Source organism: Crocodylus porosus, unplaced genomic scaffold (assembly GCF_001723895.1).
Source record: "Crocodylus porosus isolate Cpor-Errol unplaced genomic scaffold, CroPor_comp1, whole genome shotgun sequence".
Classification (NCBI taxonomy): domain Eukaryota; kingdom Metazoa; phylum Chordata; order Crocodylia; family Crocodylidae; genus Crocodylus; species Crocodylus porosus.
Genome location: NW_017728911.1, coordinates 34,935,105 through 34,951,805, shown reverse-complemented (window position 1 = coordinate 34,951,805; position 16,701 = coordinate 34,935,105). Strand labels below are relative to the sequence as shown.

The 16,701-nt window shown below is 47.8% G+C and overlaps 1 protein-coding gene across 1 annotated transcript in view; it reads left to right on the top strand.

Annotated features, from left to right (window-relative positions):
- Positions 1-15,806, top strand: part of ADAMTS17 (ADAM metallopeptidase with thrombospondin type 1 motif 17) — a 252,778-nt gene extending 236,972 nt beyond the window's left edge. The window contains exons 21-22 of the mRNA XM_019533183.1: positions 7,701-7,878; positions 11,193-15,806. Of these exons, the coding sequence (XP_019388728.1) occupies positions 7,701-7,878; positions 11,193-11,344 (330 nt within the window). The 3' untranslated portion in view covers positions 11,345-15,806. The remainder of the gene's footprint in view (positions 1-7,700; positions 7,879-11,192) is intronic.
- The last annotated feature ends 895 nt before the right edge of the window (positions 15,807-16,701 follow it).

The following is a 16,701-nucleotide window of genomic DNA, read 5'->3' as shown; positions in this document are numbered from 1 at the left end:
ACCAACAAGACTAGATATGTTCCCTTAATGATCTGATAGTCTTTTTTACTGCAGAAGCTTGAAAAACAACTTCCAGGATGCCTTGGGCGAATTAGATCTTATCAGAAAAGAGACAGAAATTTCGTTCTTTAGTGCTTAATTAATGAGGCACCACTAGAAGCTGACCTGACATTTATGAAAATGCACTGCTTGCTGCCACGCTGCTGTTAAAATGAAGAGCTTAAATTAGCAAAAATTCACTGAAAGCCTAATCCTGGGGGCAAGGGACACCGACTCTTGCAAGACATTTGTCAGTCAGCCCAAATGCCTTTTTCCAGTGTTGCCAACAAGAACATGCCTTACTTTTCTCCTGACTTTCACACGTGCAGGGGAGCTGCAATAAGAAATACCTTCACCCTTTCTGAAAGGACTTGAAGTCTGAAGTCAGTATAAAATGTGACTCCTCCGCTGGGTTTTAGAAACATCACTGCAGTGTTATAGCTGGCTCTAGAAACTTGCAGAAGAACTAAGAAAATAGATCTACCTTTGTACACAAGTTGCCTCTGAGGTGGATGGGGAAATAAGTAATGCAACTTGCCTTTTCGCCGGGTCACCTTTGCATTTTTTGTTCTTGAATGATCTTGCGTGGAAATAGAGCCCAGGTCCTTAAAACTCCAGTCAGTAAAGTCAGCATGCATGGGACTGGTTGAATGGGACTCCAGGACCGTCTCCCCGCCTTTCCCAATGAAGTTGGAAGAATTTGACATGCAGAGGTGAGCAGCAGATGTAGCCAACAAAATGTATGATGGATCGATTCTCTGCCTAATAGTAGACCAAGGGCGTTCTTAAGGAAGAAGTGTGATCTAAAATGATCTGTCAGAAGTAACGAAAGGCACGAGCCGGACTCCACCGTCCCAGTCTGTGCTAGGCTGCTGTTTGTATGATCTCCATGTTGTTAAGTCCTATAAGTTTCCCTTCTCTAAATACCGTTCTGCAGAGGGATTCCTTTCTTGGTGCCCTTTGAGTCTCTCCAGCTGCCCAACCTCAGCCTGTAGCCTTGAACTCCCAATATTTGCAATAAACTTGTTCTGTTTAATACCTAGTGTCTTTCTGGGGCATTCTGCTTTTGAAAGCATTTAGACATGCATCCATACCACTGGTATGGGGCATAGTAGCAGAGTGATTAAGGCATCCTGCCATAGCTCCTGAGACGTGGAGTCAAGCCCCATCCTGGTTCGGTGCCAAAAGCTGCCCCTCGCAGACCAAGCTACAAATGCTCTTTCAGGCTGGGGGGCTGAAAAAAGTCAGACGTGGCACTAGCCACGTGGCTCCATCATGGACCATTGGCTACGAAAACTGGTGTTTCGTAACCATACCAGTCCTATAAGCTGCTAGACACAGGAGGACTTTTGACCTACAGTTTTGGAGGGCTTCCAGATTTTTTTTCACATCCATACTTGAAGGTGGAAATAACTTATGAGTTGAAAACTCATAGTTTGTCTTTAAGCTGTAGCTTTTCAATGAATAAATCTTCTTTAAGCTGGAGAATGCAGCTGCTACCTTGACAATTTGTAAGTTTATTTCCTTCTGGATATCCCCATTGGCTTGTGCGTTACTGCCAAGATATGCAAATTGCCTCACTTCTTATATTCCTCCAAGTAATGCTTGAATTGGGAGTTGCTGGGGCTTCTCTTGGGCTTGGTCCTCCCGTTCCCCCCTCATTAGCTAATTATTAACTATCCTTTTCACAGTGGTAAACAGTCTTTAGGTTTTTGCTTGCACCTTGGCTGAGCTGTCACTGGTAAGATTTGTGTGATCAATAAAACCTGGCTGCTTTAGGGTGCTGCTTTTAAACATAGCTTTTCTCTTCATGGTGTCACTGGCAGTGCCAAAGAGGATTCATAGATTCATAGCAGTTAGGGAAAGGACCTCATGAGATCATCAGGTCCAGGCCCCCTGCTCTTATGCAGGAAATAAAAGACTGTTGGGGTCAGAGGAGAGGAGAAGGCAGGCATCCTTGGTACCTGTGCTAGACAATTTACTCAGGTCTGTGTTTGCTGTAACTAGGCAAGCTCCACCATGACATAAAGCCTTAGCGATAGTGCTTGTTGTCGGCATAGCATAATGCCAAAGAACAAAACCCTGGCTTGCATGTACCGATGCATCTCGAGCAAGACCCAGGAAGTCATCCTCCTGCTGCACTCGGCCGTGGGGAGGCCGCAGCTGGAGCACTGCGTCCAGTTCTGGGCGCCGCGCTTCAGGAAGGACGTGGAGTAGGTTGCGAGAGTCCAGAGGAGAGCCATGCGCATGATCAGAGGATAAGAAAGCAAGTCTTATGAGGAAAGACTGAGAGGCATGGGACTTCTCAGCCTGGAAAAGCAAAGTCTCAGGGGGGACGTGGTGGCAGCCCATAAGTATATTGGGGGGTGTACCACGAGCTGGTTCACCAGGGCACCCCGAGGGAAGACAAGGTTTAACGGCACAAACTCCAGGAAGACGGTTTTAGGCTGGACATAAGAAAAAACTTCTTTACCATCTGAGCCCCCAGAGTCTGCAACAGACTCCCCCAGAAGTGGTGCAAGCACCTACTCTAGACACACTTGGACGCTCGTCTTGCTGGGTTCATTTGACCCCCCTGGCTTCCTGCCCCTTGGGCAGGGGGAGCTGGACCCAGAGATCGTACAAGGTCCCTTCCAGCCCTTATGTCTAGGAATGCTTCCCGGTGAATCATACCGTGGGCTGTCAAACGCTCACTTAAAATCTGTGACGTTTATGGGGAGTGGGTTTGCCCTTTAATTCTCTCTCAAGTTATTCTTTAGGTGAAAACCTGGCCACCTGTTATGTTGAAACCCATTTGCTCTTCCCGTAGATCAACCTCTCTCTTTGGGCTGTTGAACCGCTGAAGACTATTCTGGCAGTGAAGGGAGGGGACGCCTGGGTGGTTCTCGCAGTGACTTTTCTTTGACTCCGGTGCCATTTCTCCTTTGGGCTGGAAGCTTTTCTGAAGTGTTTCGTGATTTTAGAGTAGCACGGGAGTAGCTGAAGTCAAGGAGAGGGGCTGAGCACATCATATTCTGTTCCTGGTTCCACCACCGATACGGCAAGCTCTGCAGGCCACTTCCCCTCCTGTTTCCCTCAGCTCCTGTATCCATCCAAAAGCCTGGGGTACTCGTGAGCCTTAGACAATGCAGGTGAAACTTTCTGAGATCCTCCAAGGAGGTGCCCTGCAGGCACAGAGCACTCACCTTCTGGTTAATGCACTGCACACAAAAAAAAAGAATCAAGCCCCGTACTTGCTAACAAATGCTTGCGCTAAACTTGGCATCCTGCTAGGCTTTTACCCGTAAGCTACAGCACATAGTCTTTCCACCGAGGCTCTCTGCTGGGTCTCCGGGGGAGGATGGGGGTAAGACAGCATGCACAACAAAGCTTCACCTGTTGCATTAGATGAAAAGCCTGAACCAACAACCCGTGGCACCCAGGCCACCCCCCGCAATGGATAGTGAGGCTCACTGGTCTAGCTCCATTTGCTGTCCCTTGCTGGAGAGGAGTTTGCAGCTGCTTTCCAGTGCTGGGACTCCCCACATCCCATGTGGACTTTCTCTGGGACTCCTGTGCCAGGACCAGTACTGGCAAGACCTGCAGTGAATCTGCCCCACAGACTTGTTCGAACTATGTCTCTGCTTCCCTGCTCCCACGGGTTAGGTGCGACATAGCGGAGCTGTAGCCATGAGCATGCTTAGCCAGGAGCAGAAGGGCAGAAACAATACAGAGAACGGTGCTCCTCACTTTGAATATGATTTCCCTGCTTCTTTTAGCAACATCCTCTCTCCTGAAGGAAGCCAAGTGTGAGCAACAATTCCCTCTTTGTATGTATTTTGTATCTATTCTGATTTCCTATTGAAATTCCTATGTAAAGAGACTATCCAAGTATAGAGCTGAAAATTTCTTCTTAAAATAAGCCAGATGTCCAACCTGACATTAGCTGCCAAGTCCAAAGAGTTCAGGAAAGATGTTAAAATATGTCTTCCTGGCTGTGAAAGACTAATTGCATAGCATAGGTGACAATCCTAGTCTCCGAGGAGAAGGGATCAAACTGCTCGGGGCGAAAACCCTGCTGGTATTTGTCTAAGGAGTGGAGCTGGCAGTGTCTGTGGAAAAAGTTTCGTGGCCTGCCCTCCTTGCTGGCTAGCAGAGGCAAAGGCAGACACACACACACAGAAGGTAGGTAAAGGACTCTAACGCAGTGCCTGAAAATATCAATGTGCCTTAAAAGAAAAGGCTATTCTTGGTAGGAGCGTTGGTAGATACAGAGTGCTCCCTGGGACAGATGCACACACACGCACAGGATTACGGCCCAATACTCTGTGATCTCAGATGAGCGATTTCAACTCTACGGTGACGTCTGTCCAGTAAACGGTGCCCCAGAGGCAGCGTTGTCTAGCGTGCTGCACTGGTGTGGGCAGACTACCTCCTGTACGTGGCAGCCCTGTCCTAGGGAGGTGGATAGTTAGCGCTGCTGAGTACTGAGATCTGTTCGGTTGCAAACAGAGGTCCTCCTAGTCGCACCATAACTTTTGTTGTGGCAGCACAAAACACGGGCAAACAGATATCCTTGCGCCTTGTCACGCCCCAGATGCCCAAAAATGTGAGTGCAGCTGTTCCTATTAATAGTTTGTGCCTGGCTGCCAAAGGCCAGGTCTGTGGTCATGCCAGGTCTGCATGCCGTGTGCCGCTTTATGGCAGAGGATGTCTTTGGTTACGGCACAGTCCCGACAGCCTACGGCTGCCCTCTCCCGTTGCCCCAAGCAGGCAACTCCAGGCCGCCTCTTTCATGCTGCAGAGCAAGGGAATGCCGTGGGGTCCCCCTCTTCACACTTGCACCCCAGGTCGGGGCCAGGCACCCAGGGCTGTTGTCCCCCTTGAAACCTGGGACGAGGGCCCCGGGTGATGTCTGTCCCTGCCAAGCAATCAGCTCAGCTGTGCCAGGACGTGCCTCAGCGGAACTGATCCCATGACAAAAATGACATTTGATCGTAGCCTTAGCCAGCCCAGAAGGTAATCATCAGCCTGCCCATGATGGCTACATTGCTTCTGGTTTAGGAGTCAGCCTTCCCGGAGCAGGACATCCTGCTTCGGGGTGCTACCGCGGGGGACGGCACGTTTCTGTACAGACGTAGCCTCTCCATCCGTACAATGGAGATGTTCTTCACTTACCTTGTGGGAGCACTGTGTGAATTAATTTTAAGGAAGTTTAAAGATTAAAATTGCTATAGCATCATCCCAACGGTCTTTGTTGCATTGTGTTAAAACATGAAAGAATTCTGCATTTGCAGCCATGCGGACACGTTCCTGAATACAAAAGGATGGGCAGTGCGTTACTACCTACCTTCATGTGAGGAAAAGATGAATGATTTTATAACATGTCACGCAAAAACAGAGAGTCAACCAAGTCTGAGAAAACCTTTGCAGGTTGAGCAATCTGCTTGCCCATGCAAGGTGCGCAGTTGTTATGAAGGGACGAGGTCCTTGGAGCAGCTAGTCAGCAAATGCACAAGAGAAAGAGCTGCAAGTCCTCCGTATTATGCAGAAGTTGGTACAAAAAGGAACTGTAGTTGAGCCAATAACAGTGACTGCAGTACAATATAACTAAGTTTAACATCCCTGGGGAAGGGAAGGTACCAGAAATGAATAACATTTGACTCATTTGAAGTTGTAGAACAGCGTACTTAAAAGAAAAGAAGCTATTGAAAAAGTCCCCAGAGCCAGTCGTACACGTGGCACGGAGCGGTATTCGAATGCGAAAAGGCATGCATCGCTCTGAGCAGAGAGAGAGCAGGAAAGCCAGCAATATGCCCACCTGGCTCAGTGGCAAGGTGAGGTTATTTGAGCCAAACAGAGAGATCCTTCAGAAAACAGAAACGCAGCCCCAGAGTACTCAGTTAAACAAGAGTAGAAAATATGGCAGGCGGCGTGGAAGGAGGAAATTAGGAGGCTGAAATGGAATTTGAAAAGCAAATAACTGAAGCGAGGACCTAACAGCGACTTTTGTGAGTGCATGAGACGCAGGAAAGGGATTTGAGAATCAGTGGGTCCACCGGACCACCGTTGGTTAATGGGAGCAATTAATGAAGATAGCGACATTGCTAAGAATATAACTGCTTCTTGGCATGAGGCTTCACCACAGAGGAGGTTTTGTAGAGCCGTACACCAGCCCTCCGCTTTCCTGGAAACGAGCAGGGGGAGGGCTTGTAGCACCCACACGGTGAGCCTTTCTGAAGGACTGCTCCACGGTGCCTATTTCCCCTGGCCCAAATCACGTGAAGCCTGGTTGTGTCTGGCCTTTTACTGTCCCACAAGTGCAAGAGTCCATCCCTCCAAAAACCCCTCCCACTGCTTTTACACGGGCCAGGCGACGCTCCTTGCACTGTGTGCTTGCTGAGCAGAAACAGCTGAGGTTTCTAGCCAAACCAATAAGACTGTGGCTCTTCTCTGCTTTCCTACAACAGACAAAAGCGCTTTCCAAGGTCACAGCAGCCGCAGGGCTCCCACATCGCTCGTGTGTCACGCACACCTCCTCCTGGAGCTCCCCAGAGCCGTTGCAGCCCAGCAACCCCGCTGTTTGCTGGCTCAAACCACCACCCTAGCCCTCGATGTTACATTGGCCTGTTGAGAAGCTCCTGTGCCCGCGGTGTGTGAGCACTGGAGCATCCCACCTGGGCTGAACTCGGCTTCTGATTGCCTTACACAGCGGGCTGGGCTGCGTAAGGACCCACTGCTCCGCTCCCCGCTTGCTTGTGTGTGGCACGAGCAGAAGTCGGACTCCCGCCAAAGTCTCGCAACACGTCGTTTCGTTATTTTAAGTACACGGCTCTTTGATTAACTCCAGCTGGCGTGCTCCCCTCGGCTCGCCGAGCGCGCGTTATTAAAACGGAGCTGCGTGCAAGTGGGACATTGTAAATCACGAGCGACAGGGCAGAGGGAGGAAGGGGCAGGTGGGAACTCCAAGTGGATGACAACCTAGAAAGCTCATAAATAGAGCTGGCCTCTTGGCAGAGCTAAGCTCCACGTCATGGAGAACAATTTCCAGTCGCTCCTTGGAGGGCAGGCCAATGTCAGAGGGCTAGTGGGACTGGATGCAGCCGAACGCTTGGATACTTGAGGCTTTCTGCTGTGAATTGGATGATGGTCTCCCCTATTTCCCCCGTGGTCACCATACGTGGAAGGAAAGGAACAGACTTTGGAGGTCCAGAATTGCCCACCTCTGCAAGAGGTTCTTGTTTGAGGTTATCCCACCACCTGCAAAGACACATTGGGTAGAGGTCACCTTGGCAGCAGGTTCTCCTGGGATTGCACGGTGGAGCTCCACACAGCGCAGGGGTGAAGGCAGCATCAGGCCACATGCATTTTCCAAAAATGCCCCTGAGCGGTGTGAGCTGCATCAGAAGGGGCGCTGAGCTTCCCGGATTCCTCCAACCTTTAGAGAGACCTCATAGGATGTGGCGCTGTGGGTAAACGGTGCTACAGAGATGGGCCTCCTTGCTGCCAGGTAGCCAGCTGCCCCTCTCCACATCCCGGAGACTCCAAAGCCTGGAGACATGCACGTCTCGGGCGCCAGGGTCTGCTGCCAGTCTCCCGAGCGCCGTCCTGGAGTATTTTGGCTTGGGTGTCTTTGCAATCAGCTGCAGCGTGACTCACGGCCGTGTCCTTCTCTCCTCCAGTGCTCCTCCACCTGCGGAAAAGGCCTCCAGTCACGCGTGGTGCAGTGCATGCACAAAGTCACCGGCCGCCACGGCAATGAGTGCCCGGTCCTGTCCAAGCCAGCAGCCTACAGGCAGTGCCATCAAGAAGCCTGCAACGAGAAGATCAATGTCAACACAATTACCTCGCCCCGACTTGGTAAGTGGGAGATGGTTCTTGAGGGAGAAGGCAAAATGGTCAGCCCTGAACACTGCAGTATATCTCCTGCCTGGGTATCTAGAAATACTTTGTACCTGTGCTGAATTTTGTATGGGGCCCTGGGCTTGGGGAGTGTCCAACTCTGAGAAACTGATGGTCTCGAGTGGGCAGAGTCATCCTGCCTTAGAGCCGCCCCATGGCACAACTCGTTCCCTAGGAGAGTTGTTGGAGCCAACAGTAGGCCACGGAGAAGGGGTCCATGACAGGCGAGACATGGTCACCAGAGACTTTTAGTGAATTTTATCATGTTTTTGGTTGCTCGGAGAAATGAAATAGAAAAGTTGTGCAAATGTTTCCAGGCAGCAGAAAACCTTCCCACCTGCCCTTCACTGTACGTGAACATGAATATAATGATGAGATTTGATTCAGCTGTGTCCAAAACAACAGAGAGGACCTTGGCAGGTTGAGTTTTACAGGGGCTTGAGGTTTCTGGAAAGATTGTGCTTTTTCCTAGAAGGATGAACGCTGTGTAAATCAGGTGCTGTTTCAAGTGTGGGACATCTGTCTTTAGGCAGCAGCTGGGAAAGAGGTTGGAGAGTCTTTAGCTTAATCTCTTCTGCCCACCCACATCTGCCCCTGAATTATCTGCCACTTGCTATCATTTACCACATGAGCGGTGACAAACTGCTTTCCAAATTACTGTAATGCTTTTACTGCGGTTCTACCCCAGGGGTGACCCAGTAATTATGATGCTGAGCGAGGGATCTGTGTTTATCATCCCTGTCAAAGGGTGCAGGTTGTAGCCGTGTTGGTCTATGGACATCGGCAGACCAGGTTCTTTGGGTGAATCTGATATCTTTTATTAGACCAACTTAAATACTGTAGTTGGAAAACATTTTCTTAGTGAGCTTTTGGGTTTAAAACCCCTTTTTAAACCCGAAAGCTTGCTAAGAAAATGTTGTCCAACTGTTTAAGTTGGTCTAATAACAGATATCAGGTTGCTTCATCCCTGTCAAATGCACTTGATTTGTAAGACACAAAAAGATAATTTTCTAGACCTTCCAGCCCCTTCCGGTCAACCTGAGGTCTGAGATCCAGGCTGATTTCTCATGCTTCCCACTTTATCGTCAGGCCAAATTAGGCCATTAGTTACATTGATGAGCTGAAGGTGTCTTTCTTTTCCCTGGGTGTTGTACCCGTGTTGGTCTAAGGACATAGGCAGGCACGGTTCTTTGGGTAGATGTGATATCTTTTATTAGATTAACTGTGTTGGAAAAAATGTTCTTAGCAGACTCTCCCCTGTGCTTGAAGAAGGGTGTTTGTGCCTGAAAGCTTGTAAAGAACAATTTTTTCCAATTACTTAGTTGGTCTAATAAAAAATATCACATTTACCCAAAGAACCTTGTCTTTCTTTTTCTTTGTCCTCAGTGTAACTGCTTGAAACTTATAGGGGGCTGCCAGAAGGGACAGCATCTAACGTGCGGTCCCTTCGCCGTGCAGGGCTCACAGACGTCAGGTGCCCCTGCCATCAGCTGATCGGAGTCTGCGTATACCCGCTGCAGTCAGCACTGCTGAATATAAAGGAGCCATTCTTCCATAGTCACTTTTTAGAGTAGGACTACTCTCTAAGCAGGATTAGACTTGAGGTTTCTGGCCTAGGATTTGTTTCCCTAAAGTCAATAATATTTCTAATAGCTCTTTAGAACAGGATGGACTGTTTTTTTTATTTTTATTTTTTGCAGTGACACCCATGTAATTGAGAGGAGAATTTAGTCCAGCTGAAGAGCTTTAAAAAGCTTTTAAATCCTTTTGTTTAGAACATCTGAGAATATTTCCCAGGCATTTTAGTGCTCAGAGCATAGCGAAGGAGGGAAAAATTGGTTTGAGAAGCTTTAGATGCAGCGATGAAACAAGAAAGCCATTCTAATGTCCACTTTAGCACAATGCAGTAAAAAGCTCAAGTGTTTAATAGACTGGTGCAATTCAAGGCCCTCCTGACGGTAGTCTGCTTATGGCTGTAAACCAGTCTGAAATCATCAGTGCCCAAAGTGATATTTGATATTAACAAAAATAGACACCGCTCACAAGCACTGAGCATTGTACTCTTTTTCTGGATGCAGTAGTGAGCATGCGTTTGCTTTCATCCAGAATTTTGTTTCCCACAGCACAAGGTTCATGGTAAACCTGCTACAGGAAAGTACCTTAGTAATCTCCAGAAAGAATCCAAAATGCTCCCCCCTCACTCCTTCGGGCTGTAGCATCGTTGACTCTGGGCCACATTGTTTTGAAGTGCCCCAGTGTCTCCTGCCCATGCCCCATTATCAGTGGTGACAGGGATTTAGGAGCCTCTACCCCACTGACTTCCAGTGGAGCTTAAGTAGCATTTGAAAATGGCCTGTAGGCCCCTAAATCCCCTAGGGCAGGAGTAGCCAGCCGGGGACATGGGCAGCCTGTGTGTGTGGCACATGGCAGATCCGGGGGACCACAGAACGCAATGCCAGATAGAGCAGGTAGCATGAAGCAGAGCAACAGAGTAGGCAGGGAGCACAGGGCAGGAAGCAGAAAGCAGAGCAGCAGGTCGGGCAGGGGAAGGGGATCGGAGTGGCCCCTGGAGAGGCTGTGGAGCTTACCTTGTAGCAGAGATGGCAAAAAAGTTAGCCCCCACTGACTTAGGGGATGTCTACTCAAGAGATGCAGATACACCGGAGCTAGCTTTCAACTGGTGACTGTGGGTACTGGTGGGAATGTGGGTGCCACAAAAAGCCTTTCACTCCAGCCAGAAACCTGTGGCCCTTGTTTTTTACTTCTCATGAATCTGGCTTTTCCTACACGCATATAGTTGTTTGATCCTTTTCCCATCTCTGCCTGGTCTGGGGTTCCCCGTTGCAGCATGCTTGGTTCATTCCACTGAAGTATCTGGTACCGGCCTGGGTTAGAAAGTGGTGATCCAGAAAACCTCCGGGGCCTGCAGGGGCGACAGCCTGTCTGCTTAAAGCTAAGCACAGGCGTGATGCACTTTGCACTTTGCCGAACAGAGGCCAAAGGACGGGCACCAGCACAGCTGGGCCACTGGTGTAATGCCATTCCTTATGTCTCCAGACATAAGCCCAGCTATATTTTTGCAGTGATTTCTCTTGCTTTTGTCTTTATTAGACAAGTCACAGTCCCATTGCCCAAACCTCCTTAGCATATAAAAAGCATATCGCCCCCCCCCCTTCAGTATCAACTCACATGCTGCTGGCGTTATTTTGCTCAGACCCGCAGTGCCGTTCTCACCTAACGTGCCGGCTTCCTCTCTCTATTTGTATCCCAAGCTGCTCTCACATATAAGTGTACAGGGGACCAGTGGACGGTGTACTGCAGGGTGATCCGTGAGAAGAACCTGTGCCAGGACATGAGGTGGTATCAACGCTGTTGCCAGACTTGCAGAGACTTTTATGCAAACAAGATGCAGCAGAAGAGTTAATGAACCGGTGCTACTTCTTAGGGTGTTGCAGCTGTGTGTATGTAAATCATGGACTTGTAGGTCTGAGTACTGGAACTGAATGAATTGCTACAGCGCGGTGGATTCCAAAGCATACCTAATAAGACTTGAAACTAATTCTGCAGACTGGATGTACCAAAGTAATCCACTCCTCCACCTTACAAACATGAACAAAGAGTCATCTCAAGGAGCCAATCCTGTAGAATGTTATTGTGTTTGGCAGCATCACCTTCTTCATTCATGCTTTTTACTTTAATATATTAATTACTAGCCACTGGATGGCTTGGTACCGGTAAAAAAAAGGACAAGAGTCGCAAAGTGATTGAACTGACCAAGGTTGTGTGTGCCTCAGTCAGGGGGAAGCCTCTGGCAAATAATTTAGCAAAGGTATAGACATTACTTAACGCTTCAGTCTTGGCTTCCCTTCCAGCTGATGTTCTTAATTCCCAACAGTTACAGTGCTATGGGGTGGGCTCGGAGCGACACACATAAATGAAATGCTTAATTTAACAAAGGGGATTTGCTATAAAAGCTTGTGAAAACTGATAGCAGAGGATGGACGTCTCTGAGATTTCTGCAGCAAGCTCAGTGCTATTGTATCCGACGCTCCAGTTAGTAGACTTTTTTTCTTTAAGCAATCGGGGAATTTTTTACCCTCTCCAGTTCTAAACACACATCTTCTCTCTGTCTCCCTCCCTCTCGCTCTCATTCTTGAAATGCATTTTCTTTCCTGGCTCCTTCCATTTCTCTGAGCTTAAAAGAGACTAGAAACTTATTAACCTGGCATCAAAAAGTGAGAAACGTCTGGGAGTAGCCAGAAACCATTTTCACTCGCAGGGTTTTTTGGGGCGCACTCTCTTGTTTCATCTCCTCTTTCCAACCATTAGAAATCAATCCGATAAGGAGGCAGAATGTCGTTTCTTAAGGGCACTGTGAAACTGTGTTAGGATGTATCAGAAGTAGAGACTGGGACAATATTTGCATGGGGGCTACACTAGAAACCCAAAACAGGTCTTTCCCACCTGTGGGCTCTGCCTCGTCGTTATGTTATAAAGCCTTTGGGAGACAAAGAGGCAGCAGTTGGCAAGTACGTGGAGTGAAATCCCATCTTGCTGAAAGCCAGCAAGCACTTCTGTGGGCTTCACTGGGCCAAGAGTTTGCTCTTTGTGTCTAAATGCTTCTTGTTTCATCTGGTGTGTTATTGGGCTTGTCTTATCAGGGCAGCTGGCAAGCGCTGTGTTAATAATCCTCAAAACATCTCAGTTCTTCCCTGAGACACAAGATAGGAACAGGAGCTACCAACAAGGCAGCATTTGTCCCTTTCATGTGTCTTTGCAGGTGGGTGCATCTCTGTAAGTCAGACCTGGACCCTGTCCCCTGCCAGGGCGCGTGGCCCCTGTGTAGTGCTTAGTTACGCTCTTGCTCACTGTGCTGTCAACACATGAATTACAGCGTTGTGCTTGCTCTAGCCCCCTACATTCATATTTACTTACTTAGAGATTCAAGCACCGTTTGCATCCCAAACACTGGGGAAGCCTGGGTCCAGATATGAATGCTGTGACCCTCCACCTCTCTTTCCTGATGTCATTTGTGTTATTATTATTGCTACTATTTCTTTGCATTAATGTGATAAGAGATGCCCTTGGCAACCAACATTTTTAAAACCGCTTTTTCTCCCAGGTTCAGGGTCTTTCAGTATCCAGGATATAATTGAGACCTCTTCTTACCACTTGGAGCTAAACTTTTTAACTAGGAACCTCACGTTCACCTGGACACTGGTAACCACACGTGCATCCTCAGTTGCCCTGGCAAGATGTGTATTTGCTTGTGCAGACGGGCACTTGTGCGCAGAAGTGCTGGTCTGCATGCATAAAGCCACACTTGCCTGCACAGCAACCCCGGAGCAGCCGCTCGGTGCTAACAAACCTACTTGCCCCATTTCTGTGTCAGGGAAATGATTCAGTCTCGTTAGACCAGACGCTCCTCTTGCCCCATTCTAGTTACGGTCAGAATCAAACCTTCCCATCAGACATTCACCCTCAGGCCTAAGTTCAGAGGTGGCATAGATGGGCATATGAAGGGTCCGTCCACACCACTGCAGGCAAGCTGTCCCAGCCAGGACTTTGCTGGGCATGGCAGTCCCACTTGCTCCTACTCTTCTCCTCTAGGCCCAGAAATGCCCCAGCAAGGCTGCTCCCGGGTTATCCCAGCAGCTGCTCTCAGGCACACGGGAGACTCAGGTCTCAAAAGTGAAGATGCCCTGGGGCACTGGCATATATCCAGGTGGGGAGCAGGTAGGATTGGGGAGATGTCAGCTGGGGCGCTCAGCCACCGAGGCATGGACCTGGTCTATGACCCATTACTCTGAGAAGCAATCATAAAAGGCTGAAGCTGATGCTTGAGGCAAAAGATGTAGCAGAAAGCTACAATGGTGGCCTAAAAAAAGCTGCTCACCATATAGACAGTCTAGCCTATCGCTACATGTAAATTATATTCCATTACGCCGACCAGCCGGCGCGCACCCCTCGGGCCGCTATGTATTTCACCTCCTGTCTTAGCCGCCGTTTGCAAAGGGCTTTGTGTCCTTGTTGGGTTATTCTTTTTGAGGGTAATCCTCCAGTACGTGCTGTGGCATTGCACTATCAGATGCTGCACCCCGGCGCACCATTTTTGGTATGCCAGCGTTGCGAGTGATGCTTGTCACAGACTTTTCCATAAGACCGTTCTGTTCTCTTCCGAATGCTACAGAACGGGTTTCTGAAGGAGTGGGAGTGTTTCCACTTCATCGGCGTCCTCTGCGGGCAGTGGAGCGATGCCCCCTTGGTTCAGAGGGCTTTTGAGTCCAGCCCAAGTTTGCATCGATCAAACGGGACGCGAGTGCGCTGCTGTAACATAGAGATGTCTTCTGAATGTCTGAGCACTGAAAACAGTGTCGCGGCTCTCAAAGGAAAGGTTCGTAGGCTAATTTCTGCCACGTGCCTTTTTTTTTAAAAGCAGAACCCCTCATCGTGTGAAAACTGATGGCATAACAATATGGACCCAATTGGTTAAATTTTCTCATTTGATCTCCTGATGAGCCTAAATCCCCTTCTGTTTTATGAGGGCCAAAAACGTTGACAAATTTATTTAATTCTGGTCAAAACCCCTTCACTTCTGCTTTGTACCATTTCGTAGGCGCTTTGACTATGAATCTACAGCTATGCCCTGTCCCCAGTTACTACATCCCAGTGAAAAGAAACCTGTTTCAGCATAGCTATGCCAATACTTTTTTTTTTATTTGGTGGTTGTTCACAAGAGATTGATGCTCTTTGATTACAATGGTGGTGTTTCCATATTGTAACCAATACTCTCTGTACTGTTTCTAAAGTACTGTACATTACTAGTTGCACAATCGTGTTATTGAGTGTAGATTCTCACTATCTTATGTATGGTGCTATTTTTTTTTTATTGGTGAAAAAGAATCTTAGCAGTCAATTATTGCTTGATATTTTATTATAATACAGGGATATATCCTCCATGGCAATCATATCATTTAAGTTTTTCATTACAAAGTGAAATGTATATATTTTTCCATTAGTTAATTTACATATGTACTGTATCCATGATAATTTTTTTTTTTTTTTTTTTTTGGTGCTGGCTATAAATAGGAAAAAAGAAAAAAAAGAAACAGTCAAACTAAATGGAACCAGTTGTAAATTCAAACCAAAACAGGATCATTCCATTTTGGAGCAGATTGAATATGTTTAATAATAAATTTATTTTTCCATAGCAATTTTAATAAGGTTTTTGAACTTGAAAGCCCACACAAAGCACACCAAACAGCTAACTGTGAAAATAAAGAAGAAATAGTGAGGCTATGAGCAATACATTATGCATCTGTCTAATACTTGACTGGGACTTGGATTCAAATGAATCCAGGGCCCAACATTGACAGCTGTGGTAGGTGGAAGAGGTCATTTGTCAGTAAAATATTGGCAGCTCAGAGTTCCCAGTGTGCTAACAAATCAAGAAGCGATGGGTCTGGTCCCTGTGCGGTTGCAGAATAAAGTACAGGGAGTGTTAATATTTAGCTACGGCCAAACGTGTTCTCTGGTCAATGAGACACAAAAGCAGAAAATGCCGGCGTGGAAAAAATGACCTTGTCTCCATTCGGGATATGCCGCGTGCGCCTTACAAGGCGGCTGGGAACCAAAAGCTTTTTGCACGGGGAAGGAAACTACAAGTGGATTTCAGAGAGAGGTTTCTTGCGGTGTACGTTGACATCCGGGTGAAGCAGCAGCCTTGCTGGACGCTCATGGGTAGCTGCTGCATGGCTTATAAATGAAAGTTGCTGAGCATGTGGAAATTTTATTGGAGTAAAAACTATCCTGCCCATTTGAAAGGTATCTGCGTAACGTAGCTGGACACTTTGTTGGTGTGAAATAAACCGAATTACTTCAATGCTGAGCGTTTCTTGGACGTGTTTGTTGTAGGTGCAAGTAACAACCCGTAAGGTTTTTAACAGAAGAAATTCATGAGCCCACCAAGTACGCACAATAAAACCTATCGCACGTGTTGCTACAAGGAACCAAAGCCCTTCAGCAGAAACTCTCCTTGGGCCAAACGCTTTTCTTCTAGTCACTGGCGGTTGCCCAGGAAGCCCCTTGCAGCTCTTAAGTTTGCAAGGCTGATTTTCTGTTTCCATGACTATTAATATTTATTCTTTACAGGCTGTGAGCCGACCACAGCCTTCTCCATTCATGGATGCTTGAGGCTGGAAGTGATCCAAAAATCGTTGGGTTTCACCTTCTGTGTATCCCAGGCGGTAGCACTGCACCCACTTACCTTAATATTAAGCCCCCAAAGCTGTGTATTGTGATAGTGTTATCTTCCCAAGAGGAATGGATTTGAAGATGTCAAGAGACGGAGAATCCGCCACCGCTCTTGGTTGTCTGGGTCCCGTGGCCAGTCGCCCGCACAGCTCGACTAACTGTTTGAATTTGTCTTGCTTCAACGTCTAGTCGTTGGTTCTTCCGGGGCCTGTCGCCACTACATCAATAAGTTCTTCGGTGCCCGTTGCTATTTCCCCAGGAAAGTCCTTGTGAACCTCAAGTCGCCACTTGGCTATTTTCCTCCTTTTTTGATAAGATAGAGCGAGTACCCTAAGGTAAGCACCAACAGCTCTGCTGCTCCTTAACCCCTTGACCATACCATCAGTTACATTTACCCCCCCGCCCCCAAGGCGCCCCACACCGATATAAATATAACAATTTATTAGAAGCAATATTTGGTGTATTTTGGAAATTGAAAACCTGACCTGGGAAATATTGTGAGATTTATTATATAAATGATTTAATAGA